The 23,237-nt window shown below is 42.9% G+C and overlaps 1 protein-coding gene and 1 pseudogene across 1 annotated transcript in view; one reads left to right on the top strand and one right to left on the bottom strand.

Moving 5' to 3' along the window:
• Nucleotides 1–4,155: 4,155 nt before the first annotated feature.
• LOC106728034 overlaps nucleotides 4,156–23,237 on the bottom strand; it is a 95,576-nt gene continuing 76,494 nt past the window's right edge. The window contains exons 4-5 of the mRNA XM_014548829.1: nucleotides 12,345–12,538; nucleotides 4,156–4,709 (exon numbers count right to left, since the gene is read on the bottom strand). Of these exons, the coding sequence (XP_014404315.1) occupies nucleotides 4,698–4,709; nucleotides 12,345–12,538 (206 nt within the window). The 3' untranslated portion in view covers nucleotides 4,156–4,697. The remainder of the gene's footprint in view (nucleotides 4,710–12,344; nucleotides 12,539–23,237) is intronic.
• On the top strand, nucleotides 7,207–8,333 carry LOC102254142 (annotated as a pseudogene).

The raw sequence follows: 23,237 nt of genomic DNA, 5'->3' as shown, positions 1-23,237 counted from the left end.
CGTGACCTCTGACCCTGGCCTTGTGGCAAACACTGGAGTGGGGGAGGTGGGGCTTGTAGGTATCAGGCTGCCTGGGCCCAGACCACAGATGAAAGAGTCAGTTGTTTTTTTTTATTCCTCATGCTCACTTGTGAGGTCCTGGGAGCTGCAGAACTGGTATTTCTCCAAATCCTGGCTACTCACGTGGCTGTGTAGACAAGCTGTACTTACAGTTGTACATGTGTCTGTGTGTTGCACGGGAGGCAGCGGTCTGGCTCTCAGTCCCAGCTCTGCCACTGACTGGCCTGGGACTTCAGTGCGCCCCTTTGTCTCTCAGGAGCCTCTGTTTTCTTATCTGGGAAACAGGACAGTTGGATCCCTGCAGGGGCTTGGGCTGGGGTGGGGCAGGGGGCTGCTGAGTAGGTAGTTCCTGACCATTTTATCCTCCTCCTCACCACCATCCCAGAGTCAACTAAGACAATTCCACTTTTATCTGTCTTACATTGTGTACTCTCACATGAGACTTTGAAAAAAAGGTTTCTGTTGCTTCTAAGAACCAATGAAGTAGGCTATCTCTAAGTGACCTCCCACATTTAATATTCTATAATTCCATGATTCCAAAACAAAAGTCAGACTTGGCCTTCTTAAAGGTTTGCATGCTGTTTGGGAGGGTGAGAAAATTGTAAGGCCGTGATGATATGTTTCTGATACTGAAGATTCTCTTATGGGCCTCCCCTAGGGAGCATATAAAGTTTCCAGAGCCCAAGCCCCCTCCTTTGTTACACCTGATCAAGGCTCACATGTTAATTATTTAGCCACTGGTGCTCACTGGAACATAGTTCCATAATGAAACTGCCTTTAGAACATTTCCATGTGAAACATAAGGCTCTTGCAACTTAAACATATTTTTCCTTCTCTCGTATCAGCAGTTATTTTATGGACTGGGCTTAGACGGCTTAGCAACAAAGGGCACTGGATCGTGAATTATTCATGTAATCTACTTCCTGGCTGCTGTGGGTAACTGACAGGTGTCATGTCACCTTTTACAAACGTCTCACAATTAGGGACTATATATCAGTGTTTGACTTCGATGTAATGCTCCCTTTCTAAGCCAGTTTCATATTTTATTTACAGCTTGGTGGCGTTTTTGACGTGGCTGCCTATTTCTCTTACTTTTGATTCCAAGCCTTTTGCTCCACTTAATGTAACCAGGAACATTTAAATAATAAGCCTCCCTCTCCGTTTGCTAAAGGCAGTCACTCATTGCTGCCGTGTTTTATTCATTCAGCCATTATGATAGTCAATTTCTTGATTTAAGAAACCTAGGATGAAATGCAGCTGTAAGGAAACCATGATATAAATCTGTTTTTATGACTTGTTTGGTTCACTGGGAAAAAACTAAAAGCAAATCTTCCTGGACTCTGACACAAGTTGTAAACTGTGGGGATAGTTAGCTAGTTAAAGAATATGACTGACTTAATAGGAGCAATGGAACACTTCAGATCCCCACCAGGGTGGGAAGGCTTCTAGCTTTAAGACTAAAGCCAAGGTGAGGTCTATGGAACTCCAGTGAGAAAAATCAGGTAAGGAAATAAACCTGGAACTGATAACTCTGAAGACTGATGAGAAAATATAGCCATAACTTAAACACATAGAGCGAAACAGAATCTTTGAAGTACTCTAGTCCTACCTTCGCACTTTACCTAACAATAACAGGAAACTGAGGTCTAAGACACGCGCAGGCTGGCCCACCATCCCAACGCTACTTAGTGGAAAAGCTAAAAACTGGGTCAGCTGATCCCTGCTCCAGTGCTTTTACGGTTCCGCAACGAACCTGACTGGGAAATGGACAAAATCATTTTGGCTTGGTATTAATTACCTCTCCAGTATCCACTCACCTCTTCTGCTGCCCACAGCGACTGTTGTTCCTTGGGAGAATTCACCCACCCTCATTCTTGGTTGCATGATTTGTGTGGAATTATCTTATTCTTACTCTAGGTGTGAACATGACTGGCTAAGTCCATCAGCAAACCCATGCTCCTAAATGGATGCTCAGGAATGGCCACGCGACCTAAATCAGACCAGGGAGAAACAGTGAGTCCCGGCACTTGTCTAGGTGCTGTTGGAAGTGATTTTCTGTCCCACTAAATCAAGGGGTGTCAGGGTGTGAGGTCTGCAGCTGCTATAGGTAATTTGCTACCCACATGGAAGTGTATTATATGATACTGGAGGGTGAATCCTACAACACAGAAACTGAGCAGAGAGTGCAAACCTTGATAAAGTAAACATATCATTTATCTTGTAAACTAGGAAAACTTTGAGAATGAAATGAGGCAAGATGAATGCCAAACCAGACAGGATGAATAAACTGGACTCTCCTGGGTAAACAGGGACATATGGTCATCCTGCTCTGTGATGACATCGTGTGAGCTGCTGGTTAAGCCTTGTCTCTGGATTGAGCTAGCTGAATTAACCGGCCCTCTCTTTGGCCTTTTTAGTCTAGGTGACAATGAACTTACTTCATTGTTGAAGCCAATTTGAGTTAGAGTTTTGTAACGTGCACATAATAGTTTTAACTGAGTCTAATATGCTGCTTTCTATATGTTGTGCTTTCTGAAATCTTGTCCTATATCATATTTTAAGCTAAAAAGGGTGATCATAATATGCTTTAATTTTAATAAATGTTAAAACTTTGTACTTAGCCCTAACTGGTTTGGCTCAGTGGATAGAGCGTCGGCCGGCGGACTGAAGGGTCCCAGGTTCGATTCCAGTCAAGGGCATGTACCTTGGTTTCGGGCACATCCCCAGTGGGGAGTGTGCAGGAGGCAGCTGATCGATGTTTCTCTCTCATCGATGTTTCTAACTCTCTATCCCTCTCCCCTCCTCTCTGTAAAAAATCAATAAAATATATTTAAAAAAAAAACAAAAAAAACTTTGTACTTAACATTTTACTTCAAATAATGAATCGCTCACTTGTAGAAACTTTTGAATTTACAGAGAACTTCCAAGTTAATTGTCACATTTACATCAATACCCCTGTGAAGTAGGTATCATTCAAGATTTGGAGAAGTTACAAAATGTACCCAGGTTCAAATGACCGATGTGGCAGATGTGCAGTGGTGACTTGCTGCGGAGTGGTGGGTAGGGGGATCCTACAACACTGACTTTTAATTTGCCAATTTCTGTGGTGTTCACATTCCAATAACGGCCAGTTTCAAGGCATCAACCTGACTCACTGAACATGGAGTTGGGAAGAGAGAGAGAGATACTGGCTCTCATGAGTCAGCTTCAGCACCTCACTGCATTGAACATGAATTCAAGACTTCTGATTCCAATTTTTAAGTTCATCGTATTTTTTCTGTTTCAGATGTTTGGTGGGAAACAATCCATTCTGAATTGTACTCTCTGAACAATGGCAGCTGTGCCCCAGGGCCAGCGGTGCTACAGGCCTTCAAAAGAGATTTCCCCAGAGCACAGCTGCCATGGCCAACCCAGTTCAGACCTTGTGCTTCCCACCTCTGGGTCTTTCACATTTGCTTTGCTCCCTATTTGAATGCGGCTACTTCTCTGCCCCTCCTTCCCCCTGCTCTGCTTCTGCTCATCCTGCAGCTGGTTTAGGTGGCTTATCCAGGCCCTCTGTGCTGCCTCCAGGACCCCCAGGTGGACTAGAGGCAGTAAAATAGAAGGGTACTGTCTGTCTCCCTTTCCCCTGTGAGAAGCTGAAGCTTTGGGATGCTCTTTGTCCTAGAGTCCAACGAGTCTCAGTGACAGCAATGATCTATTTTATTCTCTGATCACGGCTATTAGACCCAAGCCCCCACTGGGAAGGGGACACTTACAAAGCCCGTTCACATTCATACTCACATTTGAAGCAATGGACTGGCTTGTGTGCCAAATGCTTTGCTTCAGCAGAGCTTGGAGAGGAGTTGAGTCATGTGAAAACCCTGGTGGCAGCAACCTAATTTCCAGTCCTGGGGCTTAGGGGAAATTAGCCAGGATTTATAGGACTTGCTTTCCAAGCTCAGACCTACTGACTGTGAGCAAATGCCAGAGTAATGTTAATTGTCAAAAATCATGGAGCCATTGAAGCACATGGTAAAAGTAATTTTGCATCTTGGACACCCAGAATATGTAAAAAGTGAGAATAAGAAGGTCTTCTAGTAACAGTTCAACTCAAATATTTATAGACCACTTTTTAATTGGGGCATCTATTTTCTCCCTGTGATGTAGGGAAGAGGGGAGTAGTGATGACACCATGGTATTGACAATGGCTAATTCTACTATGGTGAGTGCTTAATTGTCCACGCTCAGAAGGATAACTTAAACTATCATTTAGGCTTCACTTTTGAATGGGATTTTATACTTCAATATGGGCATGTCAGAGCATCTGAGCATCCTCTTAGAACAACTTAATGAAGCAAGTTTATGAAGAAACTGGGAGGCTGTCCTCTCTCTTCAGCCTGCTCTTCTGCAATGGCAATTCCTGGGAAAATAAAAGTCCTTTTCCAGAATAATTCAAAGGTTTGTGCCCCTCTAGCTTTTCCTGCAGAAGAAGTGGTGGTGACGGTGCTTCACGTTGCTTTTCCATGTGCAAAGGAAATAGAGTTGAAGTGGATCAACCAAAACATTTTTTTGTGAATGCTCAGGCAAGATGCATGCAGCACAAAGTCATAGTAAAGGCCATGATCCCAGTTCCATTTCAAAGTTGGTGATTTGGTTCAGGGGCTGACCTGAATAGCAGGAAGCAATCCATTACAGTTTACACTAAAAGTTAAGTTGGTATGAATGGCTAAGGCTGTAAAGGTTCAGAAGAACTGGGGACCAGATAGAACTGGAAAAGTCAGAAGAATTCAGAGAAAAGGGGGACTTAATCTGGGCCTTGGGAGCTTGACAAGGCAAGGAGGACATTCAGCTCACAGAACGAGAACATCATGGGACACAGAGGCATGAATGTCTGGGAAGGGGTGGGGGAGTGTCTATGCATGAGCACCATTAAGCAGCTAAGGTTCTCCCATAGAAAGTAGGTGACATGTTTACAACGCAAGCTTCTCAATAGAAGAGGTGTTAAAAGTGCATAAAGTTAAGAAGGAGCAGGCCCTGCAATGAAAGATAATGTGGCAAATCCAGCCACCATTAACTGGGAATCAACCATAGAAACATGTATCAGACTGTGGCTCAGAATTATCCTTCTTGGAATATCCAGCATCCATGCATATTCAGGTTGAAAAGTCCTTCTGCTATGTTCAGCTGATGAGCAAATTGGATTATGCACACAACTTGTATGATTTTCTGTACAGTCAATGTTGTCCTTAAGATGACCCCAAAAGAAACTAGACATCCAAAAATTCATGAATTATTTAAATATAGGCTCTATGTGGCAGGTATTTGGCCCAAATAACACAAAAGGAATGAAAATTAGGAGCATTACATATTTCTAGTGGCTTAAGTATCTGCATATTTCTTAAAGTTTGAGGTGACTCTGATAAATGAAGGACAATGACTAACATGGCAGAACCACTATGGGATCTACATTTCCATCAAGCTAATCACCAGTCTTCCCTTGTCGGAGATGAAGTGACAAAAAGTTCTGGATCTTTCTATAGCACAATATATAAGTTTAACTATGTTTAAAGTTTAAAAAGGTTCAGCTTCTGATGGACCACTCCCGTTCACCCCAAATAGGCCTCTGGTATAGGGAACTGGGCCGTAGGGAAGGAAACAACTCACCCAATGGGTTAAGAGAAGCCCAGTAGGTGACATGTTTACAACGCAAGTCAAGTCAAAAAGTCAGATATTCTACCCAGAGCAACTAGAAAAAGACCGTAGGGAAGGAAACAACTCACCCAATGGGTTAAGAGGAGCCCAGGGGCACATATGAGAGAAGTCAGATATTCTACCCAGAGCAACTAGAAAAAGGGGAGAAAACCCCAGTATGTGCAAATATCAGATAGTGGGGCCTCTTGGCAGATGAGTTCTGTCTACTATTTATGAGAAAATTGAGCAAACCATTGGAGGAAGTTAGGGAATCTTCTTCCATAAATATTTAGGATTTTTAAATACAGTATTTATTTGAAGATAAGTAAATGGGTCTAATTAGCTCTTTCTGTTTGGTTTCTGTGAAAGTTCTGCTCTCAGAGATCTTTCTATGAGACAATAATTTTTAAATCTTACTGGGAAAATGGAAAAGCTCAAAGTAATCAAGTATAAACTTTGTAACTGAGTGAAAGCAGGAAGAAAAGAAATGCTTTGACACATGTCGAGACTCTTGGCTGTAAACAACAAAGGCTCAGTCAAGTTTTCTTGGAAATCGGGAGGTTTACCAGGAGAATGCATGCGGACTGGAAGCAGATGCGGAAACTTCTAGGAAGAGCAGCAGCTCTGGGTCCAGCTGTGCTCCCAGCTGTGTCTGTGGGCCATCCTGACTCATTTTCTTCTCTCTCCTGCCCAGTTTCTTGACTTCAGCATAGTTTCTGCTCCCTCAAACCTAGCTTGGCATTATGGTCTCTTAGGCTCCTCTCTAATCAAGATTCTTCAGTTTCAGCTTCCTCACACTAACTAGCACATTCTAGCTACACTCTAATTTCTCAGGAGTCTAAATCTGATTGGCTCAGATCACCTGTTGGTGCCAGGTCACATTATAGGCCATCATCTGGCCAGTGCAATGGTCAGATGCCTGCCACTGGCCAATGCCTTAGAGCAAATGAGGGGTGGGAGGAAAAAGGATGTGGTCAGGGTATTTCTCATCAGAAAGGGCTGAAGCATGGCCAGGCTCTGTTGTCTCTATTAAAATGTAATGATAACCAGCTGTTCTTCAGAACTAGCCAAAGTGTTCTTAAACTGTAGCTTGAGGATATGCCTTATTATTTTATTTATTCAATCATTTACTCATTCTGGCCTATATCACAAAATATTTGAGGTGTCTTACAAACTATATTCAATATACAAGGATCAAATAGTTGAAAAAAGTAGGCAAATCACCATGTAGTGTATAGCACTCAACACTGGAAAACTGCTAAAGGTGGGCCTTGAATTTGTCTCTAAATCTGAAACCTGTGCCAAACTTAATAGCAAGTGGCTAGATGCCAGGGGAAAATCGTGGCAGAAAATGTTACTAGCCAAGCATGTGGAAGCCCATACCTCCCAATAAACAGATTATCTTCCTTTTTAAAAAATAATTTCAGGACCACCTTGCTCTCCCACCCCAGAGCTATGCTGGCACTGTAAGTCTATAGCTAGCCATGGACATGGGTCTCTCTTCCATAGGATGGAGTTTGTTAAAGTTGTCAAGAATAAGGCCTACTTCAAGAGATACCAAGTAAAATGTAGAAAACGAGAGGGTAAAATTGATTATTATGCCCAGAAACGCATGGTAATCCAGGATAAAAATTCATACAACACACCCAAATACAGGATGATAGTTTGTGTAAGCAACAAAAATAGCATTTGTCAGATTCCTTATGCCCGTATAGAAGGAGATAAGATAGTTTGTGTAGCTTATGCTCATGGACCCAAAGTATGGGGTGCAGGTTGGCCTGACAAGTTATGCTGCAGCACATTGCACTGGCCTGCTGCTGGCCCGCAGGCTTCTAAACAGATTTGGCATGGACAAGGTGAATGAAGGCCAAGTGGAGGTGACTGAAGATGAATACAATGTGGAAAGCACGGATAGTCAACCCGGTGCCTTTACCTGCTATTTGGTTGCAGGGTTTGCCAGAACTACTACTGGAAGTAAAGCTTTTGGGGTCCTGAAGGGAGCTGTGGACAGAGTCTTGTCTACCCTTCACAGTACCAAACTATTCTCTAGTGCAGTGGTTCCCAAACTTATTTGGCCTACCGCCCCCTTTCCAGAAAAAAAATACTACTCAGCCCCTGGAAATTAATTTTTTTATAATTTTAATAGCAGTTACTCATTGCCCCCAAATGCACCTGTGGCCATCACCGCCCCCCTGGATCGCTGCAGCGCCCACCGGGGGGCAGTAGCGCCCACTTTGGGAATCACTGCTCTAGTGATATTAAAAAACAAGGAATTCAAGGCAGAAGTACAGCGGGAGTACATCATGGGTCAGAACATTGCAGATCATGTGCATTACCTACTGGAACAAGATAACACTTACAAGACACAATTCTCTCAATACATAAAGAGCGATGTAACTCTAGACATGATGGAGGAGATGTACAAGAAAGCTCATGCTGCTATATGAGAAAATTTAGTCTATAAGAGGCCTAAGAAAGAAGTTAAAAAAAGAAGAGGTGGGACCATCCCAAAATATCTCTTTCCCAGAAAAATGATCAGATAGCTCAGAAGAAGGCAAGCTTCCTCAGAGCTCAGAAATGGACTGCTAAGAGTTAATAAACCAAGCCACAATTTTCTAGGAAGATTTTTTTCATATAAAGACAATTATAAACTTGGCCAGTCAGCTAACAAAAATAATTGATGGGTCACCTTGATGAGAAAGGAGGCTCTAGATTATGTCTTAAGGTTTCTTCTGGTCCTGATTTCATAACAATGGTTGAGATTTCATTGATTAAGCAAGAGAAATAATTAAGAAGGCAAGATTTTATGTAGTTGCAACCAACCTCCAATACAACTTCATTCCTTTGAAGCCTTAGCCCCAGTCCCCTTAAAATTGGAGACATAGTTTGAAAGCTTAAAAAAAAAAAAAGATCATACATTTCTCATTTTTTTTTTTATTGTGCGTAAGGCAAGAAATATATAGGAAGGCTGGCTCAGTGATTTTCCCACTCTCCAGTTTTTCTGCCTGTAGCAGTTCTAACAATCTCAGGTCTTCTAGGGCTCTTTATTTACTATTTTTTCTTCTTTTGATTAGAGAATAGCAAGCTTGGTGCTGGTGCATGGCAATGGAAGAGCTCTACCCTAGAGTACTGGGCCTGCCATGCTAGAGGAGTTGCACTGTGGGAGCTCTGGAAGCGAAATCGGATGTTCTCTCTTAGACTGGAACTGGGAATCATTCTATTTAAAAGGACAGCTGTCATTTAATATTCATTGAGCAGCCACCATGTTCCAAGTGCCATATGAAGTATGCATGTGATGTGACATTTAAAAAAGGAGAGACTAGTTTTAATAGGAATCAGTTACTGCCAGTATTTGATTTGATGACTATATAGAAAAGGGTAGAAGGGATTCTTAGTGCTGTTAACTTTGCTAAGTGAGGAAAATGCTAGGTGAATTGCCAAGATGGCTATCCTGAAAAACCATTTACAATATTCAATTAACAATAATTAAGGCACTCAGTGGGACGCTCCTCACTGACTTGCTAAATAGCAAAAAAAAATGGTTCTTGGCATTCCCAGTGGATTAGAGAAAAGATAATAAGTACCCAAAATGTAAAGACAATCAAAATGAAACCAATTATGATCAAATTATATTGCTCAAATAGAAACACAAGTTGAATCAGGAATATTTAAGTCTTTGACAAGAAATATTTAAAAGAGACATAATAACATTTTAGCCATTAATTGATCATGTCATCTACTTTAGTTCTGGAAAGAGAGGTGGTTTATATGCCTTCAAGTTTTTCATATGTTGATAAGGGACCACAGTCTACTATAACAACCTCATGTTTTTAGAAGCTAGCAAAGGCTAATTTTCTGTTAATATAGTTAATAATGAACCATAATTGATTCTATTACCAATAGTCTTACAAAGACAGCTAGTCATTAAGTCCATTATTTCACAATCATATACTCACAAATATTAATACCAATTTGATTTACTGTATTAAACTTTAGTAATTTAAAATTATTCTCCCCCAACTAATTTTCTATAGCTTTAAAACAAAGATTCTTTCTTTAAACTTCTTTATACAGTAGTCCCCCTTATCCTTTGGGGATACATTCCAAGACCCCAGTGGATGCCTGAAACCACAGATAGACCCAAACCTTAAATATATTATGTTTTTTTCCTGTACATGCATACATACCTATGATAAAGTTTAATTTATAAATTAGGCACACTAAGAGACTAACAACAATAACTAATGATAAAATCAAACAATTATAACAATATTCTGAAATAAAAGGCAAATGTGGTCTCAAAATCCGTGTATTATTGCACTGTACTCATCCTTCTTCTTCTTATGACAAGGTGACACTAGCATTAGGCTAATTACTTGACCTAGCGTTAGGCCACTATTGACTTTCAGACAATAGGTAACAAGCACTTAACGGCTTCTCTTTGGCATAATCAAATTGCCCGCATCATTATTCCTAGGCTTTGGCGCTGTTATTAAGTAAAATAAGGTTTCTTGAACTCAAGCACCGAAACACCACAACAGTCAATCTGATAACCAAGGTGGCTTCTAAGTGACTAACAGGCAGGGAGTACATACAACATGGAAACATGATTCACGTCCCGGATGGGACCGAGCAGGACTCCCGAGATTTCATCATGCTACTCAGAATGGCAAGCAATTTAAAATGAATGAATTGTTTTTTTCTGGAATTTTCCACTTAATACTTTCAGACTGAGGTTGACTGCAAGTAACTGAAGCTGAGGAAAGGGAAACAGCAGATAAGGGGCACTCTGCAGTTTTTTTCTCATGTACTTACACATTACCCTTCACATCCCCATTCATTTTCCCTCATCCATATATTTGAAATCAGATGTGAAGGATAATAACAGTAGGTGAGAAAAAAAAACTAAAAAAGTACCCCCTTATCCATTTTGAAGATTGATAAGAATTTTGTCAATTTTCCAGACAGTTTAGAAATGGCTGTGATTTTCAGTGTGGATTCTGGAATATAGACTCTCTCTTTGCAGTTCTTGCATTCATTGAGTGCCTCCATGTGAAAGCATGAAGCTAGCCATTGCGGGCTACTAGGGTATTTACACTGACCCCTGTCTTCACATCTATGCAAAACAAACAAAACAACAGCACACAGTTGAATGTGAGTGAATGTAAGAGGATGGGATAGCAGCAGCTTTGGGGTTCAGAGTCTGCAAAAATGGTTATCGAGTGGAACTTGTGGGAAGAGGTGCAGATGTTGATGAGCCTGCTGCCGGTTTCAGTGGCATGACTGCTTTAATTTGGGGATTAGCTGAATGTGCCACCTTCAGTTACATCCTGTGTCTCCTTCAGGATATTTATCTGTTATGATCCAGTAATGAACTCTCATTTGGAGCAGAATACCGACGTGGTCCTATTAATTCTGGCCATCAAGACATTTTTTTCATTTAAATAAAAGCAATGACCTGATCTCACGTACTTTACTAGGGAGAACGTCTGCCGACCTCTAAGATTTCCATCAAAATCATAGTTTGCCAAGGTGTAAGCTGACCACATCCTTTATAGGCGTGTGGATCAGCCAGCTGGCAAGCCCTGGGCACCACTCTCCCCAGGCAATCAGCCAACAACCCAGCACTCCGAGCAAGATTCATTCCCACTGCAGCATTCATTTTTTTTTTTTGAGGTGTTAGCTGCATTCTGTTAATTGGGACCTTTTGCAAAGTCTTCCAGGCACTTTGCAGTGCCCGTCCTCCCATCAATTTCTGGTGAAAATTTATAGTGCTGTCACATGTGTCTTCAGCAGGAAATCTGTAAAAAGACTGAAGTCGATTTTTAATTTTATTTTACCTAACTCAATGTTGCAGAAACGAGGCAGAGGAACTGTCAGTCATTTCTAAGGATGACAATTTTCACTGCTTGACAATCTTAAATATAAAATTCCAGCTATTTGATGCTGTGCCTGTGTATGGCCCATCCCCCAGATCCGATGATAAGTGCTGAACAGCAGGTTTAGGGCCCCTTGCTTAGGCATGATAATTTAGGGAAATAGTTAGCTCATCAAAATTGGCTGGGCGCCCTGTTTTCATATTACCCAGACAGAAGTCACTGAACCACAACTTTGCTGCTTAGAAACAGGCACTAGAAGGGAGGGAGAGAGGGAACTATGAATAGTTAGCCAGTTACCATACTCAATGTTGAAGTGTACTTTATACTCAAGGATAAACTGATACATGTTAAATTATGCCTGAGAAATGTCTGGAGGAGCCCTCAGGAGACCTGCTGGCTGTTCTCTGGTCTTCCCCAGCCAGGTTACCTTACACAGGGCACTAAGACTCTCTTGAGCCCAACGTTCTTCACATGGGAGGGAGAGTCTGAATTGATGGCCTCTGAATTCTAAAGCTCCATGTTTTAGGGACTCGATTGAAGAGCAACATTAATCATTTATATGTTCAGGTATACCCCACTTTTAAAAAGTCATTCTTTCAAACTATGCATTTACCATTCATTAAGCAGTTACTATCTTTTACTACAAATACTTGGTTTAGCAGAGTATACCCAGTCTCTTAAAAAGTTCACATGCTCAAAACAGGTGAATAAAGTCAAGGCACAAATACCCACCAGGTAAGATAGTGCAGGCCCAGAGTACAGTGGGGTTTGGAAAACCAGATATGATCCTTTGCAGATCCTTTGTGCTAAGACTCTGACTCCGTATCTGGTTTGAGACTGCAAGCTGGGTTTCATGGAACAATTGGCATTTGATGAGAACTTTGAGTGAATGTAAGCTTTCCAAGAGAGATGGCGTGGAGGAAATTCTAGGAAGAGAGAATAGAATAAACATAGATGCAAATACATGACAGTTCACACAATATTTAAAGAATTCCTGGACCCAAACGCCTAGAGAAAACAAATCCAATTTGTTTGCAATCCAAATTAATGTATTAAAATACCTTTTCCACAAATACTTATTGAATACCCATTCTGTAGGACACACCATTCTTGGTGCTATAGGACATCTAAAGATGACTCTGGAAGTTCAAATATAGATTTAAACTAGCCTTTAAAAAATAAAAAAATATATATATTTTGCATAAAATATGGCAGACAGAAGAAGACAAAGAGCTTAATTAAAAATCACCTACCTTATTTAAGTTTATAGACTTTGAAGGTAATGTCTCATCTAGCACACAGAATCAAAGACATAAATTTAGATAAATACAGAAGCAATCACTGATTAGCTCAAAGCAACATTTAAACCGATCCTTCCAGTGAAAGCCATTAGAAAAAGCAATCTAAAGAACACCTGTTTCGAGGCACTAGAATCAACAAGTAGATTCTTCAGGGAAGGAGGAGTTTTCAGCTGCCTTCACTCCAATGAGAAGCAGTAGAGCTTAACATTTTTATTACTGTAATCAAGAACATTTAAGGGGGCCAGAGAAAAACATTCACACCCACTTTTTAATCTTGAAGAGGAGGCCAATCCCTTAAGCCACTCACTTAATTAGCATGGGCTGGGACTGGAGGAGGGATACTCTGTAGGATTCCCTTTTTGACACTACTCTTTAAGAAATCTGGGCTTTAGACTTTAGAGTGAAAAGAAGAAAAAAAATCCCGTCTCAAAAATGTGACCCAAGAAGGCCCAGGCAGCGACTCTGATTGGCTCAGAGCTGGAAAAGGCAAGCTTGTGCTTCCGCAGGGCCTCTATTCCAGAGTGGCCGGTGCTGTTCCCACAGGGTCAGTTTGAAGCCAATAAAGCTGGCTCTGGACAACTCCAGGCGGTGTCATTCACAGAGACCGTGATGGGAATGTCAAATAGGAAAGCTGAGCTTCACTGCCTCCCTAATTATAATAATAATAATAGCAACAGCTAACATCTATTGAGTGCTTATTATGTGCCAGATGCCATACATTTTATGTGCAAAATCCCATCGATTCCTTGCAACCATACCGTGAGCAGGTAATACTAATATCCTCATTTTGTGGAGAGAAGAGTGATCAGACTTGATTATCCCAACTGGGGCCCTTCTGAAAGAGAAAGAGGTGCTATTACTAATGACCCTGGGACAACAGGTGTAAACCAGGAGTGACTCAGGCGAACCGGAGCCTGTGGTTTTACCCTGCAGATAAGGGTGCTCAGGTGCAGAGTGCTAGCTTGCACAAGATCAAGGACACCTTGCAGCGTCAGCCTCAGCATGTTTCCATTGCACAGCTTTCATCTTTGCACCAGGCCTGCTTGAACCTCAGTGTTTTTATCTGTAAAATAGGGGTAATGAAACCTACTTCATATAGTTATGTAAGGATTTAATTCGGGCAAAGTACCTAAACTATGGGTAGGGGCTCAAAGTGCTAGTCAATCAGCCTCAGTTTTCTTCTCTACAGTCAGGCCTCTGTATGACCTTGGCAAGCCCCTTCACTTCTCTGGCCCTCAGTTGCCTCATTCATACAAGAATGGGATTAGATGAAGGATAAAACATCCCTTTGACATTCTTTCTGCTCTGGTTCTTTGGCAATTCATCTACATTCACTCAACTACAGCAAGAGGAATGGCCCTCTCTCCTCTGCCTACAGTTCAGAGGAAAGGCTCCTTTAGGTTTACTTTCATTTTCGAGTGCTTTCTCCAGGAGGTTGAACATGGTGGATGTAGGAAGACTTTTCTCTACCCTATTCCCATCTTTCCATTGTCTTTTGCTTGTACTGGAGCGTCTTATACAGTTCACTCGTCAGTAGGGGGCATAAGTACCAGGGAAAAGCAGACACATTGCACAAGGAATCCCATTTGGTTCTGGCTGGAATGTTTCCCTTGCAACATCACACCTATCTTGGGACCACAAAATGTCTGTACAAGGAAAAATATGCCACAAGCCGCATTCAGAGGTTACACTATAATACCAGTGTAAGAACCATTTTCCCTAAGAATCAACACTGGAATTGAGTTGAGAATTTAACACCGTAATGAATCAAAGGCAGTGGGAGGTGGGAGAGCACAAAAGGCCTGTGGTCTGAGATGGTCCTTGGTGATCACAGATACTTATGGAAACATGTCCTCCAGAACAGGCAAGGACACCCTGGCATACCTTTTTCTTTCCTTCCACCCTCCCTCTCTCCCTTCCTTCTTTCAAAGATATTGAGTATCAACCATGTTATATATCAGGAACTATACTAGGTTCTAAGGCAGTGGTTCTCAACCTTCTGGCCCTTTAAATACAGTTCCTCATGTTGTGACCCAACCATAAAATTATTTTCGTTGCTACTTCATAACTGTAATGTTGCTACTGTTATGAATCGTAACGTAAATATCTGATATGCAGGATGGTCTTAGGCGACCCCTGTGAAAGGGTCGTTCGACCGCCAAAGGGGTCACGACCCACAGGTTGAGAACCGCTGCTCTAAGGGGTGGAATAAATTAGAAAAACAGACATTGCCTCTGCCTTCATAGAGCTTCTCACTGCATGCAGCCATAGAGAGCTGTTATTCTAATGACCACCGAGATTAGGGCTCGGAGGAGCGCCGTGGAGGAGAATGCATGGTGCCACAGAGAAGCCTGACCTAGTTAGGGAGGCTGGGCAAGGTCTCCCTGAGGAAATGACGAGGCTCAGGGCCCAGACGGAAAGGATGAGTCGGCGTTCCGGGCAGAGGAAGCAGCTTGTGTAAAAGCCCTGAGGTGAGAGGAAGCTCGGTGGGTTTGAAGAACTGAAAGAAGATCAGAGTGTCTGGAGCCCTGAGAATAAAGGGGGGAAGGGTGTAGGATGGGGGTGGAGATGGAGGAGAGCCCAGACCAAGCCTGGCCCTACAGGCCTGTGTAAGCATTTAGGCTTCTCCTAAAAGCCACAGAGAACTTCAACAAGTATTTTCATGAGGAAGGGGAAGGCTCAGGGTTTAATGAAAATGACCATTCCAGAAAAATGGATTTAAAGGAGGCAAGAAAGGAAGGCAATAATAAGGAATAATGGTAGCTCACGTTTATAGAGTACATTACTGTGGACCAAATATTGTCCTATGAAGTTCATCTCATTTGATCCTCACACAGCTCGAGGGGCCAAAACGCTATTGTCCCCCTCTTTGCACAGAAGAGGAGATTGAGACCCAGAATAGCTGGGCCAACCTTGGTTGGCTAGTAAGTGCTGGGACCAGGCTGTGAGCTGGATGGTCCATCTCCAGAGCCCTCTGGCCACAGCACAGAGGCTTCTTCCTGCCCGTGGCCAGGCAGGAGACGGGGTAGGGGCTTGCTCCAGCTAACGGCTGTGGACAGGGCTGACAAGAAGTAAGAAGTGACAAGGCTTGGGCCAGCAGCTGGGGTGCGGGAGGGTGCCAGGTTTCTATGTGGGCAAGAAGCGGGGAGGGAGTGCAGCTCAGGATGCTAGAGGGCCAGGGAGGGGCCAGGTTGTGGTGGAGAGCACGGTTTGGTTGTGGGTACTGCTTTACAGCTCTGGATCTAAGGAACAGAAAACAGCTTTGATAATCCAGTGTGAGCACTCTTTTTTCTTCTTCTTTTTTTTTGCTTTCTTTCCTTCTTTCTGGGAATTCTATGAGATCTGCTAAGAACTAACCACTTTAGTTCTATACTTTTAAAAACTAGACCTGTGCTATTTCTTTTCCTGCTTTATTTATTTATACAACTTGATGTTTTATTCTTTTAGTTTCTTAAAGTTTTACTTTCACTCTGACTGCATTCCTAGAAATTCTGTCTGAAGGTTGCTTGGACTCGCATGCTTTCCCCCCCTTTCTCAGTAATCTGAGCAAATAGCTTTCCAGCTTCCAAACACTTTGTCTTCTGCCAACAACTGACATTCTTAATTCTGACACTGGTCAGCTTTGAGCCTTGGAAAGTATATATCGCTTCATTTCAACAGTGCATTTTAGGTATCCACATGTTAAAATTTCTTACGCAATACAGACTGTACTTGTCTATAGCAGCCACTAAAATACATTTTTAAATACACAGTTACTACATTCTTGCCTCAAAATAGTTTTTGGAAAACTTGCTAAAGAGCAATCTTCTCACAAATTTCTAGTTCAAACCACTGAACTTCAAAGACCAATCTGGCAGAGCTGTTCTTTGACACACACGTGTGTATGCACACACACACACACACACACACACACACAGTTTTTAAAAGGAAGATGAAGGCATGTACTACTGCAAAATTTACTTAAATTCTGAAGTATATCACCTGAGGGACAGCTCTAACAAATTAGTCAGAAGAAAGCGAACAGGATGGGTGTAGTGCAGGAATGGGTATAGGCTTGGCTTCAGGGATGAGTTCTATCTCTGTAGAGTACCTGGGCTAAGCTATTTCCCCCTAATGATCCCACAAAAGCATCGAAGACTCCACTTATGCTTCTTTATCAAATGCATTTTGAAATGGGGCTTGGCCATGCCTTCATCAAATTGTGCCATGATTATTTGGCCCTTATTTTGTGCCAGAGGCTGTGGCAGGGGGCACAGTGATGTTGTAGGAGGGCATAAGCTCCATCTTAACTGTCAGTCTTGGGAAGGAATCAGAACTAGAAGTAGGTATATGACAGAGTTTCTGGAGCAAGAGAGCATAAAGCTGAAATGTGAAGGATGAGTAGAAGTTATCCAGGAGAAGAGAAGAAGAAAAGAGAGTTCCAGGCAGAGGGAGTAGCATCTTTAATGACTCAGACATGAGCAAGAACATAGGGAATTAAAAACTGCAAGTTTGGGAGGGCTGGATTTTAGAATGTAAGGGGTGGTTGGCGAATAGACAAGGTCAAGAAGGGTCTTGTTACCATGGTAAGGAATTTGGAATTTACCCTGAGGGTAGGGGGAAGCCATTGAAAGGGAGTATGGAGAATTGATTGAGAGAAGCTGATCTATCGACACAGAGATATTTTGCCAACCTGATCGGCAAAAAATGAAATCTCTTGTTTACTGTGGATTTTTCAAATTGTGAGGAAGAGACTTATTTCATATATAGTGGGGCCTTGGCTTACGAATTTAATTCGTTCTGAGACCGAGCTCGTTAACTCAAATTACTCTGTCAACTCAATGCAAAAAATCGGCCGAGAGACAGCTGGTATCTCAAAAAACTCGTTAGTCGGGACACTCGTAAGTCAAGGCCCCACTGTATTTAAAAGCCAATTTAGTCTCTTTTCCTGTGAATTGCCTGTTCATGTCTGTGATGGTTCATTTTACAGGTCAACTTGACTGGCCACAGGTGTCCAGATTAAGTATTATTCTGGGTGTGTCTGTGTGGGTGTTTCTAGATGAGACTAGCATTTGAATAGGTGGACTCAGTAAAGTAGATGGCTTCCACCGTGCAGGTGGGATCGTTTCATTCACTGAGGGTTTGACTAGAACAAAAGGCAGAGGAAGGAGGAATTCGCCTTTTTCTTGCTTCACTGCTTGATCTGAGACACCTCACCTCATCTTCTGAGATTTACACCAGGTTCTCAAGCCATCAGATTTGAACTGAATTACATCACCAGCTTCTCTAGGTCTCCAGCGTGCGGATGACAGATCTAGTCACTTCCCAGTCTCCATAATCATGCGAGTCAATACCTCATAATGAATCTCTTTCTATGTGGCCATACACATCCTATTGGTTCGGTGTCTCTGGAGAACAACTGATACCGTGTCCTTGTCCATTTTCCATGGGGTTGTTGGTCTTTTTCCTATTGATCTTTAGTGGAGAAGGTTTGAAGTGGGCTTCATGGAAAAGAGGAAAGGGCTGAAGAGGGCTGGTGGCAGGGAAGCTGCCAGGCTTTGTCTCTGCAGCAGGAGCGAGGAACACAGCTCTGTAGCATTCCTTGAATTAAATAGATTTTTTCTGAATTGTCTGTTTGCAGCCCTGGCCTGTGATTTCTTTCTCCAAAAGGTTTATAATTCCCTGAGGCCACTGCTGACCATCAAGTCTGCAGTTAGAGAAGGAAGGAAGGAAGGCCCCATTCTTTGAGTTCCCATTGTGGCCTGCGAGTGGGTGTGGGAGAAGCTGCCTGAATCCCTGAGTCAGCCCCGGGGAAGGGACTCGGGGGCCTCCTTGCTGGGTCTTGGTGTTTACTCTGGGCGCCAGTTCCTGAACTTGAGCTACAGGGTGTGGTCTTTCAGACCTGGAGTGACCAACCCATGCCAGCCGTCCTGCCAGAGACAGCTCCTGATGCTGCCCACCCCCAGCCGGGTGCCTTCACACACAGCCTGTCACCACAGCTGCCAGCCGCCCTCCTGGTCCACACACAGCCCTAGGCCCGCAAGCCAGAGGGCAGGCGGCTGAGGAGGCTGAAGATGCAGCGTGGGGCTGGGGCTTCCTTGTCCTCAGCAGGTAGCTGGCTCCCTCCCGCCCATTTGGGTTTCCTCAAGTCCCACAGATGAGGTGCAGGGCCTGGACGGTGTGGGAGGCCACGTTATCCCCTAAACGCCTCAATGGGCAGCCAAGAAAGTACCTTTCCCAGGGCAGAACTTGGAGCTGCCTGCTCCCCATGAAACCTCAAAGTGGTGTGAGTTTTTTGGTAAACTGTCTTATCACAACATACAAATCACACAGTTTAAAATGACTTAAGTCGTAAAAATAATTGTCTTCAGCTCAAAAGAATCTGCGTGCCAGAGTGGCACATCTTGGGGCAGCCTGCCCTAAACTTCGTCACACATTTCAATCATTTTTTAGCACATGTGATGTGCCAGGCACTTAGCAAAAGGCTTTCCATGCTTTAGCTCTTACAACAACCCTATATGGAAGCGACAAAAAGTGAGTCTGCCCTAACTGGTTTGGCTCAGTGGATAGAGCGTCGGCCTGAGGACTCAAGGGTCCCAGGTTTACAACAACCCTATATGGAAGCGACAAAAAGTGAGTCTTAGGGCAGTTAAGTAATTTTCCCTAAAATCATAGGGCCAGTGGCAAGGCAGGCATTCGAACTTAGTGATGTGTAATGCAGACACTTATTGTAAACACAGCATTAGACGGCTGCTTTGTGGCCCCCTGTCAGCCCCCCACCACCGTAGCTGTGGCCAGGGAGGCCCTTACTGATTTGTAAGTACTTCGGTTTCTCAATGCTCTTCAGATTCCTCTTTTCCTAAAGAAGAGGCCTGCCTACTTCTGCCCAGGATACGTAGGCTCATCCCAGGTTGTCAAAAACAGACCCTCCTTGTTAAACAGACACTGTATTTGAGTGCAGCGGAGCCTCAGTCCAGCGACTAGATGAAGGACTTATGCTGCATGGACTATTGCTTAAACTCCTGAACTATGTGTGAAAAGGGGCCTTCACATTACGACTCCTAATATGCAAATGCATTGGTCCGTCTAGCATTTTGCAGCTAAACTTTCATAACCATTTCTCTTAGATTCCACGCCTTTTACTAAAAACAGTTTCTTGTCCCCAAGCCCTTCGCCTGCCAGTAGAGTTTAGCGTGGAAGCCTGGCATCGTGGAGCTCTGACTTTGAGTCAACAGGTGCTGGGCGCAGACCCCCAACCAGAACCCACAGGGACCAGTTATTTTTTTTCAACTCTTTTGATGGCTGAAGGTGCTAAACATGTCACTCTGTAACAGCTGAAAAGGAAATTGAACACAAAGAAAAAAGTGACACACCCCGTAACTCACTATTTAAAAGGACAGACATTCAAATCATGTGGACCGTGGAAGCCTTTTTAAAAAAACTTTCTATTTTATAAAAGTTATTAATGAGAGGTCTCACTGAAATAAAAAGTTTTAACTATATTGTTTAGGTCAATGCTGACCTGAAAGTACTACCTTTCTTTTTAACACACACTTGTACCAGGGGCATTGACAAGGAGAGAGCCACATGGAAATGAGGACATGCTTCTATGGGTAAAATTACTACAGTCTGTTAAATCCTCCAAAAAATAAGCAATTGTTGGTAAATGTTTTCCAATATCGGTTTCCCTTTTGTCTCTAGAACCCAACATTTAGAGATTTTTTTTCTTAATTCTCAAACTACAAGTAGTGCATGGCTTCTGAAATGCAAAAAGTGCCAAAATAGTACTTTGATATTCAATGCTCTTTCTCTACAGTCAGTTCCTCAGTCGTTACTGTGAAGGTCTTTGGGGTAGAGAGAAAGTGGCACCTTTTTTCACAGACAGAGGAGGTGACCACAATTATAATGTTTAGTTCCTAATAAAGAAAAGTACAGCCAATCAAAATGGCCCCAAATAAATTAGTGTTGAAACCAGCTTTTTGAATTGGTATCATTGGACTCTGAAAGGGTGAGTCCAAATGGCAAGTCATAGAGGAAGTTAAAATAGGCCTGGCCTTCCAGGTTGGCATTGAGGAGCACAGAGTGGCACCCCCTTGTTGGCCCCTCTTTGAGCAAAACATCAGTGACTGCCCATGAATGGTTCCTAAGTTTGAGGGATATACTTCCTAATGTCTTATTTATTTATTTATTTTAAAAATATATTTTATTGATTTTTTACAGAGAGGAAGGGAGAGGGATAGAGCTAGAAACATCGATGAGAGAGAAACATCGATCAGCTGCCTCCCGCACACCCCCTACTGGGGATGTGCCCGCAACCAAGGTACATGCCCTTGACCGGAATCGAACCTGGGACCCTTGAATCCGCAGGCTGACGCTCTATCCATTGAGCCAAGCCGGTCAGGGCTTGTTTATTTATTTATTTATTTATTTATTTATTTATTCCTTAAAGGGGGGTAGGTGTATAGGGGCAAACTAGGAAGAGGATGAGGAGGAAGGAAAATACATTTGCAAGTTAGAGAAACGTCCTGGTGTAATATCCCAGTGGCTATCAAGTAAGGTTCACTGGCAACTGCACCCACAGCCAGAGAACTAAAGAAGGTCACTTCCAGAGGAAAATCCCAGTTTCTGGAGCGCCAGGATTAGAGACCAATGGCAACTCCCTTGAAGTTCTAAGAGGCACTCTTCGGTTCTCTTCCTCCCCTATCTCCCCCACCCCTAGCCTCCCTCTTAGGCTATATTCTAATGTGATCTTAAGAAAACCGTGTCTGAAGAACATGTCTTCCACAAGAAAGGCATTACACTGTCTGTTACAGTGGAACCAACATGGTCTTTGGAGACAGGCCCAGGTATGAATCCTGGCTCTCCCACTTACTAGCTGCATGATACAGTCAAGTGATGCAACCTCCCCAAGCTTTAAGGTGATCATCTATAAAATAAGGACGATGGAACCGACTGTGTGTATCTTGGGGGGGGGGGGGGGGTTGGGAACTGTAAAGAAGGACATACATACAAGCCTTTGGAGCCACACTGCCCAGATTCTCATTTTCCCCTGACCTCTTTCCAGCTGTGGAACCTCAGTAAATAACTAACTTTATGTGCCTTGTACCCTCCTTATCCATGGTTTCGCTTTCTGTGGTTTCATTTACCCACAGTCACCCGTGGTCTAAAAATATTAAAGGGAAAATTCCAGAAATAAACAATTCATAAGTTTTAAATGGCTAGTCATTCTGAGTAGCATGATGAATCTCGCCATGTCCCGCTCCATCCTGCCAGGGACGTGAATCATCTCCTTGCCCAGCATGTCCACGCTGTATATGCCCCTGCCTGTTAGTCACTTAGTAGCTATCTCAGTGATCAGATGAACTGTGGTGGTATCGCAGTGCTTGTGTTCAAGCAACCCTTATTTTACCTAATAATGGCCCCAAAGTGCCGGAGTAGTGATGCTTGAAATTCAGATATGCCAAAGAGGAGCTGTGCTTCCTTTAAGTAAAAAGGTGAAGGTCCAGGCCTTAATCAGGAAAGAAAAAAAAAATTATGTTGGGGTTGCTAAGATTTACAGAAAGAGCAAACTTCTATATCTGTGAGATTGCATAATTTATAACTTAAACTTCATCATAGGTATGTATGCTGGGAACCCTGAGAAAGAAGATACCGACTAAAAAGGGCTCCTGGTGGCTAACTGGACTAAAATGTAAAAAAAAAAAAAAAAAAAAATAGAGCCTAGCAGCCATTTCTACACAGAGGCCTCTCACACAAGCTACACTTCACGGAGAATCCTGCACTGAACTGTCTGCCTGCACTGTTTCTGCCATCTGAGCCAGCCCTTCTAAAGGAGATCCTGGAATCCTATTTCAACCAATGGGACTGAGGCTTTCCCCATCCAATGGGAACTGCACAGCTCAACCAACCAGAGCAGCTCTATTCTGACCAACCAGGACCGTGCCTTTAGGACTGATCAAACTGTGAGGATTTAGAGTCCTCATTTGCATGAGGACAGAACCAGGGGTGGGAACTCCTGTTCATATATACATACCAGCTTCCCTCTGATTTGGAGCACATTTTCTCTTTCCACTCAAGACTACATTTTCCGGTTGAGCTGAAACAGAGTGGAGCAGACCTCACAGAGCAGAGCAGTCTAGCTGGAGAGGGGCCTGGCCCAAGGTCTGCCTCTCAGCCATGCTGTATCACAGTTGAATAACATTTCCTTTTTCATTGCACATTAAATTGGGGATTCCTGTTGGCATTAAATTGGTGCTAAAGACTGCCAGTTGACAATGTGCAGGAAAAAAATGTCGTTTAGATATGGTTCAGTGCTATCTGAGGTTTCAGGCATCCACTAGGGGTC

The sequence above is a fragment of the Myotis brandtii genome, unplaced genomic scaffold (assembly GCF_000412655.1).
Source record: "Myotis brandtii unplaced genomic scaffold, ASM41265v1 scaffold115, whole genome shotgun sequence".
Taxonomy (NCBI): domain Eukaryota; kingdom Metazoa; phylum Chordata; class Mammalia; order Chiroptera; family Vespertilionidae; genus Myotis; species Myotis brandtii.
The sequence above is the reverse complement of the archived record's forward strand: the minus strand, read 5'-3'. Positions and strand labels throughout refer to the sequence as shown.